The sequence below is a fragment of the Epinephelus fuscoguttatus genome, linkage group LG1, assembly GCF_011397635.1.
Source record: "Epinephelus fuscoguttatus linkage group LG1, E.fuscoguttatus.final_Chr_v1".
NCBI lineage: Eukaryota > Metazoa > Chordata > Actinopteri > Perciformes > Serranidae > Epinephelus > Epinephelus fuscoguttatus.
Genome location: NC_064752.1, coordinates 6,245,644 through 6,272,947, shown reverse-complemented (window position 1 = coordinate 6,272,947; position 27,304 = coordinate 6,245,644). Strand labels below are relative to the sequence as shown.

The 27,304-nt window shown below is 41.4% G+C and overlaps 1 protein-coding gene across 1 annotated transcript; it reads left to right on the top strand.

Annotated features, from left to right (window-relative positions):
- The first annotated feature begins 268 nt into the window (after positions 1–268).
- Positions 269–26,706, top strand: ywhaba (tyrosine 3-monooxygenase/tryptophan 5-monooxygenase activation protein, beta polypeptide a). Its single transcript, XM_049584072.1, has 7 exons — positions 269–409; positions 8,140–8,299; positions 11,805–11,945; positions 19,297–19,420; positions 21,878–22,041; positions 22,406–22,501; positions 23,061–26,706. Exons 2-7 carry the CDS (start codon positions 8,147–8,149, stop codon positions 23,115–23,117), a joined length of 735 nt encoding a protein of 244 aa, XP_049440029.1. The 5' UTR covers positions 269–409; positions 8,140–8,146; the 3' UTR covers positions 23,118–26,706.
- The last annotated feature ends 598 nt before the right edge of the window (positions 26,707–27,304 follow it).

Here is a 27,304-nt window from a genome sequence, read left to right as displayed (position 1 = left end):
GAGAAACAGACCTGCTTGGTATAATGTACGAACGCTCATAAAAAAATAAAATAAAAAAAATAAAAATCAGTGTAACCCACACAGAGCTGTGTCAGCTGACACGATGGTGAACTCAGATACGACAGCAGCGGCCTCATAGAGACAGTTGCCACGGAGACCGGCGCACGTCATCCTGTAGCGGTTGCCATGGCCCTCCTGACGTCAAAGCCCCTCGCAAGATGCTCAGGAAACCCCCTGGCGCGGTCGCCATGGATACTGGCGGGGGGAGGGGTGGGGTTTAGAGGAAGCGGAAGTGTCAGAGCAGGCGGAAGTGGTACTGCCCTGAATACCCTGAGCAGCGAGCGGAGGACGGCTTGATAAACTCCCATCGTTCAGAGAATAAAATCGGGATTCCTAGTACGCTCTAAAAGTGAGTTCACTTGCATATCACTCGATATTTGTCTTCTGTACAGGGTAAGGATGCTATTTCTTTGGGAGCAGCAGCCCCAGCGGTGGCCCCATTCCCTGCCTCTGCGGCGGAAGGTGCCTATTGTGGTTTTGGGGCTGGGTGCGAGGATCTAGGCCGAAACTTGTGGCCAATAGCGAGAAATAACCAGAAAAACACCCGGTGTTAGGCTGCCCGTGGTCATTGTGCTGTGTAATGTGCTGCCGATCGTTGATTTTGAAGGCCCAGGCTCCGGTCGATGCCATGCGTGGTGCGCGGTGACCGTGTAGGGAGGGAGGGAGAATCAGCAGCACCCAAGTTTGGCCATTTTGACAGCTTAGCAGCCGTGCCCCGGCCCCGCCGTGAAAGCGGCATTTTAGCAGCTAGGGCTAAAGTACAGCCAGTACATGGCGCGGTGGATAACATAAGGCTAACACTGTGCTGCCCACTGTATCCGGACAACCGATCTATGTGGCCTCATTATTCATATAACGGCGTAATCGACGATGTCTTGTAGCTCAGCTCCGTAATGGCGTAGTGAAACGATATGGAAGCTAACACACCCTCCCTGTTTCCCGGGAGTTTCCCTCAAATGCGACTTAAATTTCAACGCCTTTTGATACCGTTTAACCGACAAAGAAACGCGGTGAAATGGAGTCGGTGCCGTGTTTAAAACCCTGTGGCTATTTCAGCCCTCAGCCCGGTGTCGGCACTCATTCAGATTGAACTGGGTCAGCTCCCGTTTTCAAGCTAAGCTAACCGTTAAAGCCAGCGGCCGTTGTGACGTTCGGTTAGCATGCTAGCTAGCGGTAATCTATCTCTCCATCTTAAAATTCCGCAGGGGAATGCGACAAGGAGGGCGTAGCTGTTAGCAGGCCGACGAAAGACTCCAGCCGAAATATTCATGGCCTGGGGGGGCTGTTTTTAATTGTACTTGTCAACACGTATGCCAAGGCGATGGTTTTAAAGCTGTTAGGTTTATCTCGGTCTACTGCTGAAGATGGTGTAACGTTACCTCATTTTTTAATCGGGGCGCATCCGCCTGTAGTAGCTACCTAGGTGGATGGATAACAGCATTGCTAATGCTGAGTGTGTTGGTGGCGTGCCAGGTGGTTGTAGCTGAACCAAGAGGCCAGTCTGGATCAATTTAAACCGATGTTCGGGTCACTGCGGCGGTTATCTACCGCGTTGTAGCCGGAATAAGTGGCGTTTTACCCAATGCTAGACGCTAACTCCAGGATGCTAAAACAGATTAGCTTCGAAGGCATAACACGGTTGTCGAAATGACAGCACTGTGTGAATGCCACATGAAGCCTGAAGCGGGATGAAGATTCACTTCCTATTCAACTTTGTAGAAAAGCCTCACGATTTCTTTGTTATTCACCCTGAGCATATTTTACTGTCTGCGTTCGTTTAACGGCCTGTTATATTCATTGTTCTATGAAATACATCAGCGATAAAATCAATGACCACATTAAAATCTTGTTAATAAAATATTAACTGGAGACGACCAACAGATGGAAAGATAAGAAAACACGAAGTCTGGCAATTAAAATAAAGCTTAGCCCAGTTAATTTTAATGTGTCACAGGAGTGAAATCCAATTAAACTATAGCCACCCTTTTACTAATATTTAATTATAATGTTTTCTTAATGTGCGGATGTTTCCACACAAAATAAAACACTATCTTGTCTGTGGTTGTCTGATTAGTAGGGATGCACTAATTGTGAAATTCTGGGCCAATAGTGATGCTCAAAATAAGTTTGGCCTATTGCTCATGACAGTGTTTTCCAATTTCACCAATGTTATCAATTGTTTATTGTGTTTTTGTTATTATTTATTCCTCCTTTTGTGGCAGGGATAAAAAAAATTACAGTATATAAAAAAAGTCCTTAAGCTCTTCACTATATTACCTACGAATGAGTACAAATTCAATCATGAATTTGACACAAGCTTTAATAAAACTGTCACATGAAAAACATACTTTTTGTGCTTCAGAGGCCGTTGTACTATATATAAAACTAAATTCCTCTTTTAATATCTCTTTTATTAGCTGTAGAAATAATAATTATCTCCCTTATGCAACTGTATTTTTTTCAAGTTTCTCACCAAAAGCTACATTTTACAAGATTACATTTGAACATTTGATGTTACAATTAACTTTTGCCAAATACTGTTTTTTTAATGCACCATAACATAACTCATTGCAACCTCCGTGAGCTGTTAACTGCGGCAACCTGCCACTTAAAGCTAACGAATGAGCTCTCCTGCCAATTTTAACATGGATTTGTCGTCAGTGGTCAATAATGTAGTATCATCAGGGAAGCAATAGGGTGTGTCCTCTGACACAACAATAGTGAGTTCACTGCATCCTTTCATCTTGAAGGTTTGCTGTGGAAGACCAGTGTGTCCCAAACATATTTTCTATGGCTGCTAGCCATCTTGTCACACAGCTGAGATCACAGAGCCCATTTGCCAAAAGTCATTGTATTCCTCTTGTACCTGCTCATTAGTTTAAATTTGTGGCAGTCTCTGCTTTTTAGTCTGTGCACAATTGATGCGACACAACAGAAAAACATCGGCAACTGCCATTGGTGACTGGCATCTTATTTGCTGATAAGACGATGGCAGTCAACGAGACCAATATTGGCTGAAATGGGTGTTCAGCTGTTTAATCGGTGCATCCGTATAGCCTTGTAAGCTTTTAAAAGTCAAACTAACATGTCGGGTGGATTTTGGCAACAGCAAGTGGACCACCTTGCACCAATACCTTACAGTTTCCTAAACTAAGGTGCAGCTGACAGATAAAATCTCTCACCACTCCCATGATAAAGAAAAGAAACTGTAACTGATTTTTTTAATCATTGATTAATCAGCTGATTATTTCTTTTTTGTAGGGCTGGGCGATATGGAGAAAGTCAGACATCAATATTTTTGACCAAATACCTCAATATGGTTGATTCTTGGTACTTTCATAAAATATATAGCCTACGCAATGAGATTTTCTTTGATTATCATCATGATATAGATACAATATCTATTTATTGCATGGCCCTATTTATTTATTAATGGACTAATATTTTGCTCAATAAAATGTCAGAAAATAGCAATAAATGCCCACGACAGTTTCCCTGAACTCAAGTTGACATAGCCAGGCCAAATATCCATATACTTGGTATACCATGAGTTAAACCATTGAAGGTTGGCAAATGATGGTGTTGCTGAATTTTCTGCAAATTGATTTACAATTCTTAAAGCTCTAAATGACATGAAGATGTCAGACATTTAAAGTAATGCTCAGCTTAAACTATTACAAGTGGTTCTGTTGTAAAATCCATACAGTAAACACCACCTTTCCCATAATCATTACTGTAACCGGTTTGGTGTATCAATGCAAAATCAAACGTCCATGATGAGCGTAGCATGTTGTAACCTCAGCCTTTTTTAAATTCCTTATGAAACTAGTGTAATGTGATTTACAGGTGCTGCTAAAATCCCTCACACAGTCAGATCGTGAACTGAAACTGACCATAGAGATGCTGATGTTATAGCAGAATATCCGTTTGTGAACCACAGCGCAACACTGGTGGATTTCGAGCGGTCTCAGGTTGCTTCTCAGTTAGTGTCCTGATAATGGAGGAAATGGGTGTTTGAATTTCTAATGATCCCATACACTAATGGTCTCATTATTTAGTTTTTTTGGTGGAACTGCTCTCAGTATCAGCAGATAATTGATTCCATGATTCAGCCCTTGAATCAGCACTGGAACTGTGCCACTGGTGCGCTCCCAGCCGAGAGATTAACAATTACTTTACAGACCACAGGAAGTGCACAAGAGTAGCAGCAGGGTCAAACTTTATGAATGACAAAGGTTTTTTTTCTGCTCTTAATGCAGGTGTGAAGGCTGCAGTCGTGAATGTCTATTTGTTGAATTCTCCAAAATACTTTACAAATCAAGGTGGTTCATACGCTGATGCAAAATTAATAGAAAAATCTTCTGATGGGGTCCTGCTCATTGGTTTACAACATTGCCCAAGGGGTAATACATTGAGATCCAGATCAAGGGTGCCAGGTGGCCCACCAAACATTTTCTAATCCACACTGGATTTTTTATTTTTTTTTTGTCATCTGTAAATAAGGTGCCAGCGTGCATAAGAAAAGCATGAAATTAGAGCTTGTTTAAAAATAAAAAGTTCCAGGGGAGGATGCCTTAACAGAGGTTTGGGTTAAGCCCCGAAAATCCTCCTAGAATCCTCCTGTATACATGTGACCTGTGCAGGATTGAATGGATTTGCCTCTTGGTAAAGATGAGTGAGGACCGCAAATGTTAAAAGGCTGGAAACAGGCAATTCATTTACACACTGATAATTAGTCATGCATATATGTTGTTCGTTTTTTAACTGGCCTGCCAGGCAAAGAGCAAGTTGAGTATCCCATGGGCTAATACAACCAGACATATAAAAGGGACAGCTACCGTTGTATAAACTGTGTGGCAAAATCCCTGGTGATTGACGTATTTGTATACAGTGATGGTAAATATTGTCATATTACTGAACGCTAGAACTACATGTGATTATCTCTATGCTGAGTTGATTTATTGATAATTAAAAGTAGTTCACAAGCACCACAATTCACACCAATGTGATTCCATGAATAAAATGGAAGTGAACATCAAAACTAACTCTTAGGAATATAGTATGGTGAGTACACAGACGCGAAATGGGGAGGGGCAAATGTCGCTATGGATACTGCGGTGCCATCTGGTGGCACTTTGAAGTAAATGTCATGATGTACACATGAAAAATACATCCACTGTATAGAGAAACAGGAAAAAACACCTAAAATTATCGAATTGATCATTTTGAGTTAATGTTTTTCTTCCTTTACATCTATATATAGCCCCAAGTATCCTGTGGAGTGTGCCCACAAAAGGCTTCCCTTTCAAAAAAGACAAACACTCCGTCCATGCGAGAACAGGTCTAGCGAGGGAGGCCATCAAGAGGGCTACAGCAGCTCTGAAGGAGATACAGATCTCCAATGCTGAGATGAAAACAGCGTGTGCTCTATTGACGGGTGCCTTAGCAGTTACAGCTCAACAGCATAGTGGGCTGAAAGAAGAGAACGCTACTGTTGGGAAAACAAACATGGACCGTACTTAGGCTCTGCAAGAGGATGTGGTAAACAGTGAAACAAACTGGAAGAAGGATCTGTGATGAGCATTTTGACCATTGTACCTCGGCCAAGCACTTGTACATCAGCATGATGCCTGGTGCTGGCATGTGACGCTGTGGGGATGCTGCTTGTGAAGGTGGAGACGTGGACATGAATGCATTAAAACAAATATCCAAGAGTAAAGGCTGCTGCGGTGTTTGAGGTGACTCAGGAGATTTATTGTCCAGCTCAAATCCACACAGGAATGGCTTAAAACTAATAATAATGTCCTGGAGTGGTTACATTATGCCTAGGTTCAATCAAGAATTTGAGGCAGGACTTTGAAATTGCAGTTCACCCGCGGTCCCTATTAAACACAATAGAGCTGAGCACTTTAGTAAAGAACAACAAGGGAACGACATGGCAGTGTTCTGATTTGAAACGCTGATGAAGACGTCCCCAGATACTGTTACTGCTGCCAGTTATGTTTCTACTAAATGTTGACTTTAAAGAGTTGAATACTTTTTTCCTCCAGACCACATGCCATTCATTCTTTGTGGAATTCATTCAAGTAGGCTTTGTCATAACTTGCTGTTTTTACTGGTTTGCTTTCATTTTTGATTTCCTATCAATCACAGTAAGGCTTACTGTATCAGGTCAGAATTCAGTATCCATGGCAACTCAACACTGGAGACCATGTTCATTAAAACTCTATTTAAATCTAATATCTGCATCAATATCTTCTGGAAAAAAACACAAAATGTGAACAGCTTTGGTTGAAAACTGATGTAATTGTTATTTATCATAGTTTATATCATTTTTCAAGAAGTATAACTGCAGCTGGACCTGATATGTGACCTGCAAACTGGCGACATGACACGCCCACCATCAGTGCATGATTAATACTTCTTAGCCCCTTCGTCCGCAAGTGGTAGCCCTGTAGAAAATGCTAAGTTAGCATTTAGTTAGCTAGTAAGTGTTGGGTTTAAAGAGAGGCGGTGAGGGAAAAGGTTACATCTTGTCCCCTATAAGGGGAATCGTATCTGTATGTATTATGAATTATAAAGTAGATTATAGCTAGGTTTGGCCTCATGTATTCACTACTGCATGTTGGTGGGTTCGTCTTGCACAATTGGTGGGCGCAGCATGAAGGCTCCAAATATACATTTCCTGTTTTATAAGATCTTTTTTATTTATTTATTTATTTTTTTGGCTTTTATGAGATAGGACGGCCTAAGCGTGAGGCAGGAAGAGAAGGGGGATAATGTGCAGGCTGGAATTGAACCTGCGACCACTGTGGCAAAGACATTGCCTTTGTATATTACATGCCTGCTCTACCTACTAAGCCACCGGGTTCCCCTTTTGCCCTGTTCTTTCGGCATCGGGTAAAAAAGTTGGATGTCCCTGGTAAAAAAAATTACGCACAGCTCCTGTATTCACATGCTCATAAAGCAAGTGCACCAGAGACTTCCGCAGGCTGAGCTGGCTAGCTTCCGGTTTAGCCCTGCACAAACTTGAACGGAGATAAAATAAAAAATTCAATTGTACACCTTTTCAAGACTTGCAATGTTTTGGTGTTATCGAAGTAAATCATGTTGTGACATTTAAAAACACGTATCCACTAATCAACTGAAGTTTCTTTCATAATGTAGGTCTATGGAAAAAAGTCTTTTTGGGCCCACTGGCATCACGCAATGGACCCAGAAGTTGTAGTTCCATGGTATCATATGGTATCATATCATAATGACTTGTCCGCTGCCGTTTTGGGGTGATTGGTCTTCAAGAATACTTGAACACAACAGGGTGGTGAACATCTAAGACTGGAAAGTTACCAGACTTGTTGATATGTAGATGTGAGGGTAAAACTGGATTGTGGTGTGGGTGTATTAACATATTTAACTTCTAGTGTAAAAGTTTATTCTTTATTAGATTTAAATGTAGAAATAAGGGATATGCAAGTTAAATAAATTAGATATGTAAATGTAGATACTTAGAAGCTGGTAAAATGGAGAATCATAGTGAGATGTGTAGATATAAAGGAGATTGAGGCGAGGCTGTGGCCTAGTTAGACCTGCAGATTCATTTGGCGAGCAGGAAGCCCTCAGGGACGAAATATCTGGGAGCTGGAATTGAAAGGGTTTTGACATTTTATGAAGTGCTGTTAGGTCTTTGCCAGTGGGTTTTATTTGTTACCTTTTCGTGTGTGATAGTAGGATCCAACCAGTGACAGTGATAAGCTTTTACTTCACCAGTGTTAGAGATTTGATTATGGGACGGATAAGCTTCCTCGTACATGTTCCAGCATCTAGCTGATACTCTGTGCCACTCGGATGGTTTTCCGTTTCTCTTAATTCTTTCCCCTTCTTCACCACACTCTACTCATATTTTGGTCCCTCAGATCTCGCACACTTGTATTTCTCACACTATTCGTAACGTTGTTGTTGCCTCTCTCCCAGTCTGTCTTCCTTCTTTTTTTTTTTTTTTTTTGCCTGTCCCAGATGGTAAATGGAGAGCCTCAATGCTTAAGTCCAAATACTAACTGTCCCCTGTTCTTCTGCCTGCAGCCTAAAAATGGATAAGAACGACCTGGTGCAGAAAGCCAAGCTGGCAGAGCAGGCTGAGCGCTACGACGACATGGCGGCTGCCATGAAGGCTGTGACGGAGCAGGGCCTGGAGCTGAGCAACGAGGAGCGCAACCTGCTCTCTGTCGCCTACAAGAACGTGGTATGGCATCTACCTAATGACTCAGACAGGTTTCTTTGTTTGCCCATCCCCCAAAATGTGGAGATGTGCAGAGTGTAACAGTACAGTTAGCTTATGATTTGGTTCAGTTCACAATATAAAGCTTAGGACTGCCACAGTACTTTTAGTTAAAAAAATATAAATGACCTCATGGATTTTACTATAAAATGCAAATAATAGATTTTCTTAATTATAGAATCAGCTTGTTTTACAGGTAAATTTTCTCCATAAAATTAAGTTAAGGAATAATCAATACCTAAATAAGAATGTCCACATGAAGAAAGAATAAATGTGTTACTACGTGTGGTTGATGCTGTTCAGTTAGATTTTTGCAACACAAAAAAGAGGTGGCTTGAAGGCAAACTTAAGTTTGTGGGGAAGAAATAGAAATACAAACTGAAGCAGTTTTTCTTTAGGCAGCACAAATTCAGGCGAGCATAACTCTGTATCCATACATGTGCGGTTGAAATTTTAAACTTGAATACGGATGTCAGTTTCAGTTAATTTTGTTGTCAATAGCACAGCACCCATGAACTGGTAACTAAGCGGTTAATTTTTGAGGGGGAAAAAAGCTAAATGACATGAAATACAAGAGGTCTTTTCTTTAGGTCTGGCACTCCCTTGACTGTATTGAGCGTAAGGGCCGCATTTTAAAGTGCCATCCATTTAGAAGTGGTGGTATTTAAAAGTTTTGTGATGTAAATGTCTGACTTATATTGTATGTTCTGTTGGCTTTGCTGACAGACAGACAGACAGCTGTCTAGCGTTCTTGCAGACACACTGTGCCAACCCTCGGGTCTCCCCCTAGGTAACACTGGTGAGTAAGCAGCTTCATTTTGAGCTGCAAACCTCCTTTAGCATTGTTACCTATGTTAGCAACTTTAGCTTTACTGACGCTGCTAGTGGTGCGCGAGAGCGTCTATACACACAGAGTCGGAATGGCGAGTTGATCCGAGGTGCCCAGTTTTCCGCCTTGTAGGGTAGTCGTATTGGTGGAACCCTTTTAGTTTAAACAGACCGAGACAACCTTTCGCAACGGGAGGGGCTGTTGAAGACCTGTTGGAGGAGCTGTTGATGACGCCGCACGTGTGAGCCACTGGTGGTGGATAAACAGGAAACAGTTGATAGCAGGAATTAGCGAGCAGCTAGTAGCAAGAGGGAAACGCAAATCTGACAGACACTGTAAAGATGAGCAACTGGGGAGACAAGGAATTTGCACAATTCCTATCTAAAAAGGGCTAGAGCTAACAGTGATAAAAATTGAGCCGTTTACTCAGTGGAGTGACCTGGGGGAGACTGGAAGGTGGGCAACGTGTTTCCATAGCAACACTTGTGTTAGAATGGCCGTATTATAGGTATTTGCCAAAGGAGTGTTGTTAGCTAGCTCACACAAGACCTGGTTGCTAAACTTTAGTCCTTTTTACTCAGACACTGCGCTACAGAGCCACCACGAAGTCCCTTCTTTATGCTTCCTTTGTATTTTTGCACAGAACCAAACAACAGCAGCATCATGCCACTCCTGCGGAATCAAAAGAGGCGTCATGTCACACATGACATGTAACAATCGTGTCAGCAGTGCTTCATGAATAATAACATGTCAATAACAATCATTTACTGCCCCTGTTATATGGCGGCCGATCTCGTCCTCCGCTCAGAGGTCCCAGAGCTTATTGTTTTTTCAGTGTGTGGACTTTTTTGGCCACTGTTTCATTTTTGAGTTAGCCACTAACTGCTGGTAGCTGGTTTTTAAACCTCCCGTGGTGGGTTGCACATATAACATGTCGTGAAATCATCACACCCATGCCGCCCATGATTCTGTTATACGGGCTGTCCTGTTTATACAGATCTTGTTTCGGCACTGCTGCTACCTCCATTCCCGTTCCCGACTCAGAGGCGAGACAACGCTGTCACCTCTTTCAACTATAGTACCTTTGATACGGAATGGCCAGAAGGAATAACAGTGCCTTGAACAGGCAGTGTAAAAGTGGCTATTCTTGGCAGTTAACCAGTTAAGGGTTAACCGTTGACCTTCCTAAACTTGAGCAAAGGGTTTTTATATATTTAGAGACAGGAGCAGTGGACAGTCTAGAGGAGACTGATCATATGAGAAGATTGATCATTGACTTCTTGTGGCGTAAAAAACAGAATAAACACATCAGTGCTCAAAGTGACGTGACAGTTCACTCTGTGGTTCTCCACTCCAACTTTGCACTGCGCTCACAGCATGTTGATAGAATTAAATTGATATTTTATTTATTTTTCAGCTCCACCACTTGATTATCTGTTTCTCTATTCTCCAAACATTGCACCATGATATATTTTTACACCCATAATAAACACCTTTGGTGCATCTGAGGTTAATGATTTAACTTCTCTGGCAGCTGCAGACATCTCCCTCTGAAGTTACGGCCTCTGTTCTTCTGTCAAATGACTGCCAAATCTTTGCAGGGAAACATTTCTGTGGTGGTTTGGGACAACCGGACATAATGTTCAGGCTGCAGCGTTTGACTGCAGCTCGTCACGTCTCAGCTCTTCACTTGTTAAAATGCCATCTTTGAAGGCAGAGTTGTATTTTTTTCAGGATGTGCTATAACAGGAGTCACAGATTTGAGATACGTCTTACAAAACAGTCTGCTCTCCCCTGAGGTTTATTAATAGTATTTACAGTGGCTGTTCAAATCTTTAGCTTCTTATATAATCTGTAGTCTGTCACTCACTGCACGGCCACAATTTTTGTGATTTTTTTTTTTGTTTGTTTGTTTTGTTTTTATGAAGATTTTATAATATAACTATAAAAGCAGAAATTATGTAAGAGCAGCCTCAGGTTTTCAAGCACTGCTGCTCCAGTTATCATTGAGGTTTGCTTGATTTTTTTATTTTTTTATTTATTTATTTATTTATTTATTGTCAGTGCTTGACAGCATAGAGGACCACTCAGTACTATTTAAGTTGCATGTGCAACCCAGCCAGGAGGACAGTATAAGTCACTCTGTGGGATATGTTTAGTTTGGACATAGGGAATAGCATCAGCCACACTTATCTCACATGATAGTCATGTTCTAATGTGAGGATGGGAAAGATACTGTAGGCTTTGTATTTAGCATCACAGAGCAAATTTAGTTGAAGATTATCTTGTACTGCCTCTGTTACAAATTAGTATTTATGAAGTTTAAAAAATTATCTATCATAAAAGTTCTTATTTATACTTAAATATATTTCGTGGTTGATTTACATGTCAGCTTCACATTGTTTCATTGCTCAACATCATTTCAGTGACAAGGAAACTGTCATATTTCCCTCAAGTATTTAATAAAATTACACTGCTTGTATATTGTTGATGTGCAAATGATTTCAAACTGCAATTATTTGCTTTTAATGTTTAGTCATGGTTACTCTACAACACAAAGTATGGCTTGTATTAAAGGTGTATAAGATGCTGTCTTTTAATGTCAGTTTTTGTGGTTGACGTAGCTGTTGTTGCTTTTAGGTGGGAGCCCGTCGTTCATCCTGGCGCGTCATCTCCAGCATTGAGCAGAAGACGGAGGGGAACGAGAAGAAACAGCAGATGGCCCGCGATTACCGTGTGAAGATCGAGAGTGAGCTCCAAGAAATCTGCCACGACGTGCTGGTACGGAGAGGGATGGGGAAAGGGCAGGCAGGGAGCGAGGGGGTGTGAAGACGGAGAGGAAGGATAGACATGATGGGTGGCGATGGTGATGGTGGGCAGGGAGGAGTGGTACAGAAGGTATACAGAGGGAGCGGAGCAGGACGAGGGGAAGATGGTAGAAGGAAGCAAACTGGAGCTGATCCCTCCTGGCTGAGGAGAGAACACCAGTCACATGGTGTTACTCGTGGAGGCAGTAATAATGTTGCTAGCAGCAGTGCTGGTGGCTCCTAAGAGTTGTCAAACAAAGCTTAGTTTTCCTCTCAGTCTTCTGTCTTTTTCCTCACTTGGGTATCTGTGTTTCATTTATTGTATTTAGTCGCTTCAGAGGAAAAGATTGCTGCAAAGGCAACACTGTGGCTCAAGTCGTGTGTGTGTGTGTGTGTGTGTGTGTGTGTGTGTGTGTGTGTGTGTGTGTGTGGCCAGACTGCTCATATGAAGGCTCAGAAATGACAAGGGGTGTTTTTTAAATGAATATATTTTATGAACCTGTCGTTACTACTGCATCTTATTTTTTGAAGTGGCGTCTGTCAGCTTAGTCCTGAGCAGGTGTTCAGAAAGTAAATAGTGCTGCATTCAGAAAAACAAGCAAGGGGCTGCTAGCGTGGGAGTGTTGCTACAGGTAGGAGGTGAGAGGATGAAATGTGATCCAGGAAGTCCAATGTAAGTTATAAATCTATGAGTTTAAAGGCTTATCAGATGGTAAAAGACTGCCCAGTAGTATTTTATAGCATGAGACAGGATTTTACAGCTGAGATACCACAGCATAATAATTTAATTTTATCACTGCATAGTAATCTGCTTAAGGTGTGTGTGTGGATCTGATGAGGGATGCCCCGCTTTATTGACCAATATTCTCCTTGTTGACTACGTGTTCGGCAAATGAGATCAAATGAGATCATCATCATGAGACATTCACTAATGGCAGTGGCCGATGTTTTTCTGTCATGTCACATCAATGTGGCACAGGCTAACAAGCAGGGCTCGAGACTAACGGTCTCCCAGGGACATTATAAAACATGTTTTGGTTTAAGTAAGCAGTAAACTCATCAACGACACGTCAAGGGGAGCAGCTTAAAGCACAGCTTACAAATCTGTGTTGCTTTTGGCAGGTGGAGAGCTAGCTAATGTTAGCTGATAGCCAGTGGCTGAACTAACTGCCGACAAAGGTTGCAGTGAGTTACATTATGATGCGTTCAAGTTCTATTCAGTAAAAATAAGTGTTGGATAGGGCTGGGTATTGGTACTCTATACTCCCAAGGTACCAACCGAAACAAATCAGTACCAAGTAGTATTGAAACATCTCCATTTAAACGACACCTGCATTCAATCCTTCTTGTGCCGGAGGTTTAATCCTGTCCCATCACCCTGCCACATTAGCAGGCTTTCTGTTAGTCATATCCAGAGCTGCTGTCCTCCCCATGAACGGTTAGTTCGGTGTCTGCCCGGTAAGCACTGGCTACACAGCTGCAGCAACAGCTGAAATCCAACATCATGCTTTTAAATGCCCCCGATAAACTCACACTGAAATGGCTCGAGACTGTCGTTAAACCCATCGATGACAAGCCATGTGAAGCTAACAGTTAGCCCAGTTGCTGTGTGTGTACAGATGGGCTGACTCTCTCAACCTGCACCAGTGCAAAGCTCACACTCAGCAGCAGCTTCAGTTTCTTTAGTCACCAGATGTCACAACCTGAATTCAACCGAATATCACTGTCTAACGATGTTGGTTAGACAGTGATATTCAGTTGAATTCAGGTTGACGCCCAGGCTGTTAATTTTTACAGTATACGAATGAAGTATTCTGTTGGTATCGGTATCACTGTAAAGGTACTGGTATTGATATATTGTAAACAATACCCAGCTCTAGTATTAAGCATAGGTAGCTATGGCTTTATCATGATGTGTTCAAATGTAATCTTATAAAATGTAGTTTTAGGTGGGAAACTTATTAATTAACACACGTGCTTGAAGGATAAATTTAGTAATGTTTTCATAGTAATATAAATAGATATTAGACAGGGAATAATGATATATAGTAAAGAGGCATCTGAAGCAGTTTTAAAAGATGTTTTTCATGTGAACGGTTATATATGTTAGGTTGTTTCATTTTCTTTTTTTTTTTAATTCTTGCTCATTCAAATGTAGTTTAATGAACAGCTGAGTCACCTAAAAACAGTTATTCTTCTATAATGTAGATTTCTTGTTTTCCCTGGCACTAAAGGGGGAATAAATACACAAAAACAAAACATCGGTATCAGCCCAGAATTTCACATTTGGCTTATCCCTACATTTGATTAGTCAACGCACTGTATTGCCAGGTGATGTTACAATGCATTGAGGCAAGAGTCTATCCAGGTGGCGTATGACTCAGCATATTTGCAGACACACATTGGTCTGATTGAAAAGAATGAGGAACCTGCGATTACTGTTGATACAGTGTTACTGTCAGCCTGAACACACCCTTCAGGGATCGGTATGCTTCAACAGAGGTGCTTGTCAGTTGGTCATTTTCTGTTTACACAACGGAGTTTAACACCATTAATGCCTTCCGTGAGAGATTACCTAAAAGTGTGCAACAACTATAAACCACCGCATTTCACCTCTTTCTGTGACGTTCACACCTTCTGGTGTGGTGATTAAGAACAGCTAGAAACAGGAACACCTATGAACAGGTTTAGTTGTGGTCTGATAACATTTTCTAAACCTGTTCTGTTTAAACATGCCTCCACCTTTTGGCTCATGGCCTACTTTTGACTAAGGGATAAGATTGTGTTCGCAGTCATTTAGGCCGCTGTGTTGACACGGGGGTTGTTAATGCAGAGGGGGGTACCTTTGGCAAAAAGCCTTAATCCCTTGACCCCACGATTTTGTAATGCAGTGCTGTTTTCAACCTGAATCCCAAGTAAAGTCCTCTCTGGATTGGATTTGACTCGTCTTTTTTTCTTTTGTCATCCATCTGTCAGAAAAAACCATATCCTTCACCAGTGTATGTACCTACCTAAACTCCCCACAAGTTTAATTATGCGTGGTGCTTACACCTGAAACATAAGTGTAATATTTCTCTTAACCCTTTAAAGACGAACCACCAGTGGACAGCCGCAGGAGATCATTGTCTGCATGGTTCTATTTAAATAGATCTATGATAAGATCCATAATCGCTAGAGCCATCATTCTTTTCGCAGCAGGAAGCAAAGGCATCTGTCTTCCCTTTCTCGACCTCATGACCTTACGTTACCTTATCTTACATGCTGTGCAAACGTGGTATTTCACTTTCATTATTTTATTAGTTCCCTGTATTGGCCATGGGAAATCGCTGTTTGCATATTCCTTTGTATATTGAGCTAAAATGAAGCTCAATATACAAAAAAAACCACAAGAACCATAGAGCATTAATTCTTTTAGCAGCAGGAAGTTAATGCCTCTGTCTTTTGTCGTCTTGTTGTACGCTTGTAATGACGTCATTGTGTTTCGTTACATGTGGTGCGAAAACGCGCAGTAGTGCCAGAGGACTAATTGATGAATTCACCACAACAGCTTTGCATCTCCAAAACTAAATAATGTTCATAATTTAAATAACTTTAGAAGTGTTAGAAAATATATATATTTTTTTATGTTTGTACGCTTTACATTTTTTTGTGTTTTCATTTTGTAAAATCTGATGGAAAAATGTCCGATTGTATGTAAAATGACTGTAATAATTACTTCAAATCCAAGTAATAGATTGTGTTTAAAGTTTTGTATCAGGAAAAATGATTCAGTCAGTAACAGAAACAATCAGGGTTAACACTGGTGGTCTTGTGTGTGCTGCTTTCGGAGCCTCTGAGGAAGAGGAAACTACAGTAAGGAAAAATACAGTGACTTGCAGTTGTGGAGAATAGTTACGAGTGCTCTGTCACCTAAAAGCTGTAAGTTTCTGTCTGTTTAATTGTTTAATCTTTCGACACAGAGTCCCTTGAATGTCCTGTAAGTTTGTGGTCAGTCCTGCCTAAACATAGTACAACCTAAAAGATTTGAGTGTCACTCGGCTGTCAGAGTTCAGAGATGCTGTCAGACAGTGTTGAGGGAAAATGTATCATCTGCAGTTTTTAAACAGTTAGGTCTTTGATTCAGTCCTCATGATCAACCTCCACACTGCCAGGTCCTGACTGGGTTAGAACAGAAATTGCTCAAGGTCAAGGCAGACTCAAATTTTTAGCGCCTGAGCAGACTTCTAATAATATCTTCAAGGTCAAACTGGAAGCCTCTGCAGTGATGTGGTGCTGTAGGAATGAAGGGAGGGAAGGACGGGTAGAGACATGCTGTCCTTAAAGCAGCAGGAAGCTTGGAAAGAGAAAGATTTGATGCATCTGCAGGGCAAAGAGTGTGTCCATGACCTTGAGCTACAAGATATTACCAATGGATTAGACTATAGCAAAAAAATAGATTCTCTTATTTGTTCTGTCCTGAAGTGGGGAAAAAATAGTTTGAACAGTAGTGCTTTTCTTTCATGCATTGGGAGCACCGTGTTTGATAATACAGGTGAAAATATAAGCAGCATTCAGAAATGACGGTTCTGTGAACATTTAAGTCAGGTAATTTGCTGTATAGGTACATAGGTAGAGATCGGCATTTGGACATCGGTGATCTGTACCTGATTCAGAATCATATCAGTCAAATCAAATCTGAATATGCGTTCCTTTTTTTTCATATGGAGTTTGAATGGCGTTCAGCGAGATGTTCAGTGTGACAGGGACATTTACGTCATACAGTAAACTAGCAATGCTAATGATGGATCAGAAACATGGAACCAACAGTAGATATCAAACAAAAGCCAGAGACTGTGTCGTAGTAAGTTGCTGTGAGCTGTAAATTTACCGCTTCTAAGCAAAAGGCAGAAGATACGTTATCTTCTCTGCCTCTGTGTCCACAGCTGCCTGTACCGACGAAAGCAAGGAGCGCTCACTCCGCAACTAAATCTGGGGACGCTCCCAGAGGTACACTGCACACTGACTGACTGAAAAGGAAAGACTGCTCTGCTTGAAAGAATCTCAGTTGACTAAAGGGGACTCTGACTAAAGATTCGAATCTCCGACTTTCAGGGGGCAGTCCTACGGCATGCTATGCTTTATAACAGGTGTTAACGACAAATCCTAAGTGCTTTAACGACAGGCTTTTTTGAGTCGCTGTTTCATGCTAACTGTACAGATGTTGAACTTACTGGAAGGACCAATTAATAATTTAATGTTAGTACTACTCATAAATGGGCGTTGCTAAAAATGTCCATCCCTGATGGTAGGTATTCTTAGTTTATTGTTAACAACTGACTGCTATGACGACTGGATAGGTCTACTACAGGCAACCACAATGGCTGCAACACGGCTACGAATGCCCCACAACCTGACAACAAAAAAGAAACGAGAGTGGTGCTTCTGCTTGTCATTTTTTGGTCGATCACTCTGCTCTGTAGGTGGGTGTGTGAGGTGTGTGAGCCACTATAGACTTCTGACTGCCTGGTTTGTCATGCTTAGTGTGCAGTGTTAGAGCTGAAGGAGTAGAGGTGGAGGAACAGTGTTTTTGAATCAGTTTGACAAAATGGACTGATGTTTTCAACACAGTGGGAGAACCCCACCTAGTGGGTCACAAGTATATTTGATTTGATCTTGCAATATTAATATATATTGTAAGACTCGATGGAAAATAAATTGAGAAACTGTTTCTAGATAAAATAACCAGACTGGAATTTATCTAATTGTCTAATCCATTTAGATCCATTTGAATGAAACACCTGACAAATCAAAGCCTGTATGGAATCCAATGTTCCTGATCACTGATTTACAGCAAGACATAAAATAGTCTAATACAGTGGTTCCCAGCTGGGGGCCAGGAGGTATTCCTTTGTGTGTACATGTGAACAGCTAAACTGATTTTTAACAAGCTCCTCTTGATATTTAACACTGACAAACAGTAGTGTTAACCATTCTAAACAGCAGGGCTACGTCTATATACTGGACTTTATGAAAACAATGAGAGAGCCTCTTGCAGAAGAGATGCTAGCTTGCCACACAGTGACTTTCCACAGGGGTGTGAGGGCTGGATTATACTAGAAAATAAGCTTTTTTTAACAATATTTCGTCCGACCATGTCTGCAGTAATGTTAGTAGTTGTTTCAAAGGGGCCACGCTACTGTTCAGAGTGAAAAGATGGTCTTCATAAAGAGTAGAGGTTCAGTTTTAATGTGGGGATAAGGGTGCACATTTTCAAATCATCTCTCCTGGAACACATTTATGGTGTTGAACTCAGTTGTAATAGTGACAAGAATAAAATAGAATTTGAGGGGAAAGTTCAAACCCATCAGTTTCAGAAAGTAGGGTTGGCTTAGGGCTAATTTATTGTCCAAGCTCTACGCTGTTGTAAGCATCTATACTTGTGCGGTGGTGCCCTGCAATTACACCTCCAAAATGTTAGTTGGTGGTGGGGTTTCTATGAAGTACAGTAAAGTTTGATTGATTCAGCTAACATGCCTTAAACACACTTTGAACATGGCTTAACAGCAACAATATTAAACAAAAGTACAAAATTTGGCTTCATTATAACTCTAACGTTCACTGACAAACCAGTTTTCTTATACTGGAGTCCTTTTACCCACATATTCAACATGCTAACATTATTAGCATAAGCCTTTGACATCCCCTGTTGCAAAAATTAGCCGAGCCATTAACAGATGTTCCTCTACTCACATGAAGCCAGAATAAATCTCACACAAGACCTCAAATGCTACTTAGTTGGGGTTTATTGTCACTTTAACAGGAAGTCTGCGTCACCCTGATGTGCCATTAAATTTCAGAGGAGGTGCACGTCAGGCTATGGCATAGGCTACGCATCTAAACAAAGGCTGCGGCACAGATTCAGTGCAGAAGTATGATCCCTGCGTAACCCAATGCCAGAAATGGAGTGGGAGTGGGTTTCTAAAGCCATTTAATCATCCGACAAGCATTCGTCAGTGACTGGTTAGCTTTGACTGCTATCACCGCTGGCACACATGTTGCTAACCAGGTTCATTACACTAAGCAATTACTGTCAAGTGTCTTTTGTGTCCCAACACGAACTCCACGTCATCACACACTTGATATCCTCAACGCCACACCCTACCCAAACAAAGGGTGCAGTGCACAGACATGCATCAGTAAAACCATCTGTACTCAAGTTGTCACTTTACTTGCACGCTGGCAGGTTTCTTTTTGTGTTGCCCTGCCGTTGTTGTATAAACACAGAATCTGCTGGTCTGGTTTTACATTTCTGTTTATAAACCCTTCTGGTCTTCTGTCTGTTTCAGAATCTGCTCGATAAATTCCTCATTCCCAACGCATCTCAGGCGGAGAGCAAGGTGTTCTACCTCAAAATGAAAGGAGACTACTTCAGATACCTGTCAGAGGTGGCCTCTGGGGACTCAAAGAAGGGTGAGTGTGTGGGTTTGAGCAGTTACAAAAAGCATTTTGTCTGGGAAAATAAGCAAAGTGTTATTCCTTTATTAAAGGAGGCGCAAGTAGATATAGTTACAGCATTTCGCATCATTTCGGATCCTCGGTGTAGCTGAGCTTCAGTGCTGCAGTCCTGGAGCTCACAGGGATTCAGTGTCTTGTTAGTGGGCAGTTGAGCAGAGAGAAGTTTGTTGGTTCAGGGATCTTCAACCCTGTTTAAGGGATTCCTCACTCAGTCAAATCAAAGACTAACCAGAGCGTCTTTCTGTCGCTCAAACAAAAGTCTGTTTGCGGCGTTGCTCAGAGTAAATGTTCCTCTCTAATAAACAGATCTTGGTAAATATTTGTTTTGCTTGCAGTAATGAGAAAACTTTATTGCTAAGAGTTAGGAGCTCCTTCCACTGATGAGGGTCTGAATCAATTGTTGGTAAAATCTTCAGGCCAGCTGCTACTTTGGCAGACAGGGCATAAGCACAATGGAAAGACACGTTTTGGAATTAGCGTGTTTGGATTGAGCTACACATTTGAAAGTCGCTTACTTAGAACTGATAGGTAAAAGCAACGCTATTAGCTGAAGAACATTATTCGTTTTGACAGTCGAGTTCACCAGATTTTAGATGCGCAAACACATACACACATGGCCTGTACTGTCAGCTCAGTGCACAGCGAGTGTGTGATGATCGAGCAAGAGCGAAAGTGATAGTAGATGTTCTCAGAGCAGACAGCAGTTGGCAACAGGTCGATGCATTCATGTGTGTGCATGCATGTTTACAGTACCCTCCCATCCCCCAAAAACGGTGCTTCCCCAAAAGCTGCGGTGTAATTCTCGTTGGATTTTACCAGTGTTGGAAGAAACACTCAAATCTTTAAGTCAAAGTAATAATACAGTGTGAAAATATTCTGTTAAAGTATATAGGTTTTAGCATCATAATATACTTTAAGTACCAAAAGTGAAAGTAGTCGTTATGCAGAATGGCTTATTTAATAAAAATATAAATTATATTTTTGAGCGTAGTTACTGTTGCATTAATATGAGCGTCACTTTGCAGCTGGTAAACACTGGTATATCATTATACATTACATTAAATGATGCAACATTGATCTAAATGTTACTCCTTCTTTTAGCACATAGATTTCAAAAGTGGCAGATAAAGTAGCTGCACGGCAGGAAAAAAAACACTTGCCACAGTGGAATGCAGTGAAAAAAGTTCATTTAAGACCCTGCCACTATTACAGCCACACCAGTTGTCACCAACCACACCAACTTTAGATGACTAGTGGCAACTAGTCACCTGACGTCGTCGTGTCTCAGCCAGAAAGTTGGACATGAACAGACAAGGACTAAAGCCGATGCCCAATCAGTCCATACATTCAGCGTCTGTGTGAGAGGAAATAACTCTCCACACAAGCAAATTGCGTTAGTCTGTAATCGTCATTCAGTTCTGTCGTCTGCCAATATTGTATTAACGTTGACGCAGTAGTATTATTTCTGTAAACAAATAAGACAAGTACTGAGGAGCTGGTCACTCTCTAGCGGCCTCTACACTGCGTTTTACGTTGTGTTGCAACAGGTTTGATTTTGAGGATAATAATGTGCCAGATTGCCTTGAGGCACAAACTGAGAAATGCAGCTTTTTATCATGGTTGCAGAAGGTAAAAGGAATAAAAAACAAATTTCAAATCATGTGAGTCCTGTTCAGTAAAGACAAAGATGGCAGAGAGGGGTCAGAGGACACATGAAGCATCAGGGTTTATGGTAAAAGTCTCAGCCATGATGTGATACAAAGGCTTCACAAGTCAGAGTGATATTTGAAAAGTAGGCTTGTAACACCTTCAACAGGTACATGTTTTTGTCATCTATTTATATCCTTTTGTTGAGCTCCTGTTGTTAACGCTGAGACAGACTCATTCAGATGGTTGCCAAGAGACGGTAACCAATGATGGTTTGTTGCCAGGGTTAGCAACCGTTGTACAGGAAATTGAGACGAGATGTTGACAAAGTTACTGCTCTCTGCTGGTGGCAGGTTCACTCAGATGTGCACCAATAGTCATAAAACAAAAGTTTAACGCAGGCACACGTGGAATTTACACCAGATTGGATTTGCTGTCAGCCACGCTGGTGACGAGGCTCTCGGATTCTGTGTTGGGTTTCTGTGGAGTGCAGTAAAGGTTGATTGATCTAACCAGCATACATAAAACACACATAAACATGACTTAATAGTGACAATATTAAACCACAGTAAAAAAAACTCACAAGGTACACAGACAAAATATTTATCTTTTGCTCAACACATTGCTCAAATTAGCCTCGCAGCAAGTAGACTTTTCCTCTGCTCATATGAAGGAGGAAGAAAAATCACACATAAGACTTCAAAGGCTTTACTGTCCTCGCAATTTATATTTTTCATCTTTTCTCTTTTTTTTTGTGTTGTATAGACACGGTGGAAAACTCTCAGCAGGCCTACCAGAATGCCTTCGACATCAGCAAGAAGGACATGCAGCCAACACACCCCATCCGGCTGGGCCTGGCCCTCAACTTCTCCGTCTTCTACTACGAAATCCTCAACTCGCCCGAGCAGGCCTGCTCTCTGGCCAAGCAGGTGGGTGCACAACACTTTGTTTATTCACGTAAGAGCGCTGTATTGGATGGCGATACAGATCCTGGACAGGGGAACAGTCTGCCAGTTAACAGTTAAGATGGAGCTCCAGACGGATCTGCAGTCCTCTGGCATCTGACGCCATTTCTGGACAGAATTAGGTTTTGAAACGTTGAGGCCTATTTGAATAAATGTGCAGGCCGTGCCCAGGACATCTCTTTATGTAAAAGTGTACTTCTACTTCTAAATAAACTCATAAGTCATCATCAGAACAGTCACTGAACAAAGACTGAGTAATTTGAAAATGGCTTAAACATCCTCATCATCATGGGTTTACATCATCGATCCTCTCTGTTCCTCCCCGCAGGCTTTTGATGAGGCGATCGCTGAGCTCGACACCTTGAACGAGGACTCGTACAAAGACAGCACGCTGATCATGCAGCTACTAAGGGACAACCTCACTGTGAGTACACACAAAAAACTGGACACCAAAAATTATCTGAGAGCATCTGTAGGTTAAAATTAGGGAGAAGTTTTGTGAGGGCTTATTTATGCTCACAGACAAACACTTGTCTTTTGCTGGACACATTTTCCACACAAATACAACATGCTAACGTTATTAGCACAAGCCTATGGCATTTTACATTGTATAAATTAGCCTAGCAACGAACAGAGATTTCCTCTGCTCATATGAAGCCAGGATGAATCACACAAGAAAATGCTATTTTTGTGGAGGCTTTATTGTCTTCACAAGTTATTGTTTCTAATCTGTGAAATTAAAGTTTCCTTTCCACTGAGGGAAATGGTTTCAGCTTACAAAAATAAACGCCGCGATGTGTAGTTACATTTCTGAGGAGGTGCATGTCAGTGCTGTAGCTTCAAAGCAGAAGTATAAATCCTGCTTTCAGCTCACATGATTCAGTACAGGTTACATTTTTTCAACCTGTTGAGAAACTGTTCGTAGGATTCAAGTGTTTGCTTTGGTAAGATAACTGAAAGATCTCTCGTCTGTCTCTCTGCAGCTGTGGACATCAGAAAACCAGGGAGATGAGGGCGAAACCGGCGATGGAGAGAACTAGAGCGCACTTCACTGTTAACCCATCCCCACTCTCTTCCTCCTCCTTTTATCTCTCTTCCTCTTTCTTCTCTTCTTCCTCTCTTCGTACACATAAACAGCCTGTTCATTCCCTCGTCCCACTTTTTCAAGCCCAGCCTCCCGACTTCCCTTCTGTATAACCAACAGCATGAATAGTACCTGACCTTCACAGACAGATATTTAAAAATATAATTTAAAAAGAAGAAGGAGGGGGAAAAAGAGAAAACTACTCCATCACCCCGCCTACGATCCCTCCATCCCTCCTTATGATCATGGCACTCCAAGGCCGGCCAGCAGACTCAACCTCCTGGTCAGTCTAGTCTTATAGCACGCAGGGAGGGTTTTTATCCAAAACTACAAAATGAATCCTTTTTATTAGAGTCCACATCCCCCTGTTTTTACCCTCCTGGGTTATTCTTCCTCCTCTTGTTCTTCCCTCACTGCTCTTCCCTCCTTCCTAACATTTCAGGATGTGCTCTCACCCTCCCGACCCTCTAATGAGAACACACATATATAGTTGTCCACCCCCTCTCGCTCCATTGAGTTAATGCACTTATATAGTTGTCCACGACCCCTCCCCCCCTTCCCCTCCTTGCTCTAGTGAGTTAACGCACTCATGTAGTTGTCCATCCCTTCTCTTTTGGCTTTTCTTAGTGTACTGGCGAATGGCTGGTTTTATTCCACTTTAAACAAAACATCAAAAAATGGTTATTAAACTGTCCGTTTATTTTCAACAAACACTGTGATGCTTAGTTTTTCCTCCACCTCGCCACCAGATCCTCTGTTTGATGGCAAAACAACGATATTCTGCTGGGAGGGGGTGTGTTTGAGCAGCAGTGCAATTCTGCTGAGGTTTATACAGAAGGGTCCTCCTACAAGGCTGTATTGTGACACTGACAAATCTAAAAACAAAGTGTTTTACCTGCTGTGTAATCAAACACTCACTGTTTTTTATTTTATTTTATTTTCTAACTGAGACCCGGAGGTTTATTCAACACCATATTTTCTGTTCGGAGCTAAAAACCGATTTAAAAATGATTAAAACAACAAAAAAAAAGAGCATACATTCCATCTTAATGTTTGAGAGTTTAGACATTGTCACCACCATCGGGACCTGCCTGCTCCCTCCAGTCACGGTGCTGTGAGACATCAGCACTGCTGTCCCTAAAGTTAAAACCTAAACATGTTCATTTCCCCTTGCGATTGCTTTTTTTTTTTTTTTTTTCCTTTCCTTTTGTGTGTGTGCATAACAAATCAAACTTCTTTCCGGTTTTTGAGAACTGTAAAATTGTAAAACATTTTTAGAGCTTAACTGTAAATCTGTCTTTTGGAAAACGGTTTGTCGATGTTGTTCGTTAACACCTGCTTGCAATGAAAACCTTGAAGCCGTTACAGTCAGCTGCTGTTTTATGCTTTAGCATTTTTGACCAGAACATTGTTTGGTACTGTCCCCCCCACCCCCACCCTACGCCTCCTTATGCCCCCTAACTGCTTGTACTGACAAGTCTAGAAAAGTCTTTAGTTTCCACATCGCTGCTGAATGATCTGCCAACAGGAATGCATGCCATCATTTATCACCATGTAAATCTGCCGCGAGCCGTGGAGCGGGGAATTCTACACTCTGTGGATCAACACTTAAACTTCCTGTTTTCTCATTTCCAAAATATGAGCGGCAGTTAGGTCAGGTATCGTTCCTGCCACCTGATTGTTATGTCTACGATGATCAAGATTAGAGGGTCAGACTTAAAAACAAAAGTGGAGTTGAGCGTCAGAGTTCATCTTGACCTTGAAAGCAGGCTCAAAAACTAAACTCAGGTGACGTAAGTGGACCTTTAGAAAGTCAAAAAGTTGCATCTTTGACTAAAATCTGCGAGAAAGGTGAAACCAAACTTGCCCGATCAGGCAAGTGGGACAGAAATCTACTCGTTCAAAATGTAGTTTTCACTTGCCCCTACACACATTATTTTATCATTAGTGGTTATCAAACGCCAACACAGACTAAAGTTAATTGTCCTTGAAAATGGGCCTGTTTTATCCGCCTTCTCTCAAAGTTGTGGCAAATTGCGCAATATTTAGTTGGAGTTTCACCCACATCCTCGAACGCCAGCCAACTAAATGCTAGCTGCTGCTTTAGCTCTCAAATTTTGATTTTAACTGCCGCCATTTTCTCACGAGTGCCCGATCCACACTGCGCATGTGCAACTCTCAGCAGCGCGACAGCTCACTCTGTAGCTACTTCCATCATCATCATCTCTGGGAAAAAGTTTCATTCTTTTACACCACTTGCATGATCGGGCAGGTGAGTTCCTAAATTGACTAGCCTGATGTGGCGTTTTCTTGCCCAAGATGATCCCTATTGTTGAGCCCTGATATATAACAGTTCGATTCAGTACTTTGTGCGAGTCCGCGACTGCTCAGGCTAAACCCAACTGACTTGTATAGATATTAAATTTCACAAAAGAACAAAAGGAAGCAGAAATTTTAAGTGTCACCCATGCACACTTTGAGTCCACGACAGGTACGTGCGTTGAAGGAGCCAAATCTCCCGGCAGCCGATCAGCCAATCATCTGTTTGTGGAAACCTGACGTTGGGATCATGGTTAATGTGTTGAGGTTAGTATGTAAATATGCATACGCACCGACCTTTAGATGATCTGTCTGACTGCATTTTATAAAAGGGAAAACACTCGATCAGCAGTAAACGGTACGTTTTTCCTGCGTCTGATCTTTTACAATAAGAAAATTCGACCTGGCATAAAACAGACACCCTGTAGTCTCTCTTATTTAAATGTCTACGACCTGCCGATAGAGATGCTGTACGTGTCAAAAAGCAAATCCCAAACTTGGAAAAATATCAGGGGATGTCAGCCAACCACAGCGCAGACCTGTGAGTCTGTCAGAGCCCCATTTTTATAAACTTATCCACTCAGTGTCACAATAACCTTGTCACTAACCATCGACATTCCACTCTTTAGGTGTAGAAAAGTCATGTGTCTCAGTGTTTTTTGTTCATTTTTCTTTTTTGCTGGGGACAAATGTTTTCATGCACTGAAGTTTAAAAAGGTTGAAAAAAAAAAATTCCTCCCTGCCGCTCTTTTTCTCGTTAGCTGAACAAAAAGGCAGTTATTCTACGCTTTATAAGGAAAAAAATGATCCCATGCAGTAGTGAATGTGGCACCGAGCCTGTCTGTATATCTGGTATCTCAAATCATTTTGTTTTTACTGACCAGTATTATGCTTAAAATAAAAAAAAAAAAAAAAAAAAATAACCCCCAAAAAAAACCCAACAAAAAAAAAAAGTTTGCTTCTGTGACGGTTTTATTGCTTAGCGCGCACGTGGTTGTGAAAATTTAGACTTAGCTTAAGGACACCAATAAAAAAAAAAAAAAAAAAGAAAATTACAAAAAAAAATTAAACCCTTCGACACCTCCCCCCCACCCTGGTTATTGGAGTAATACTAGATTTGTGTATGTCTTTTAAAAAAAATCCAGCTCTAGTTTCACCTTACATGTTATAAACAGGACAAAATGTAAGACAATTTAAAGTGAAATAAAGGTTTTATCAGTTCCGAATCAGCCCTGTTCTGTTTATTACCACCACGAGCCTGTTAATGCCGCATGTGTTTGACTTTATCTCATACTGAGTTTCCTGATTGAAGATTCAGAGCATGCAGGGGTCGAAGTTTCTGCGAGAAGAACGGAAAACTATGTGAAAGGAGGTTGAGATTATTATTATTTTTGGGGCATTTCATTGGACAGCCGTAGACAGACAGGAAAGCAAAACACCACAAGTTGGAGACGAACGCGCACCGCTGCAAAGGATTCAGCCTTTATGGGGGAACACACAACCAGGTGAGCTAGAGGTTGCACTAGAATATATCCTCCTGAGACCCGAACTTTTGTTTGGTTTGCATTTTTAATTTCCTCAGCTATTTGGGATCATTAGGACCTGATAAGTATAAATAAACTAAACACTGTCAATAATAATAAAGTATGAATGTCTTAAAATGAGTACTTCCTAATTAACAGTGTCTTGTTGCTTTTGCTAAAATTGGTCAAATGTGTTGCCATATCAAACTACAAACATTATTAATTATAAATAAACAAGTTTCAACCATAAAATGTGATCAGGTTTTGGACCTTGTCCACTTAACTGTCGGGATCAGCTGCA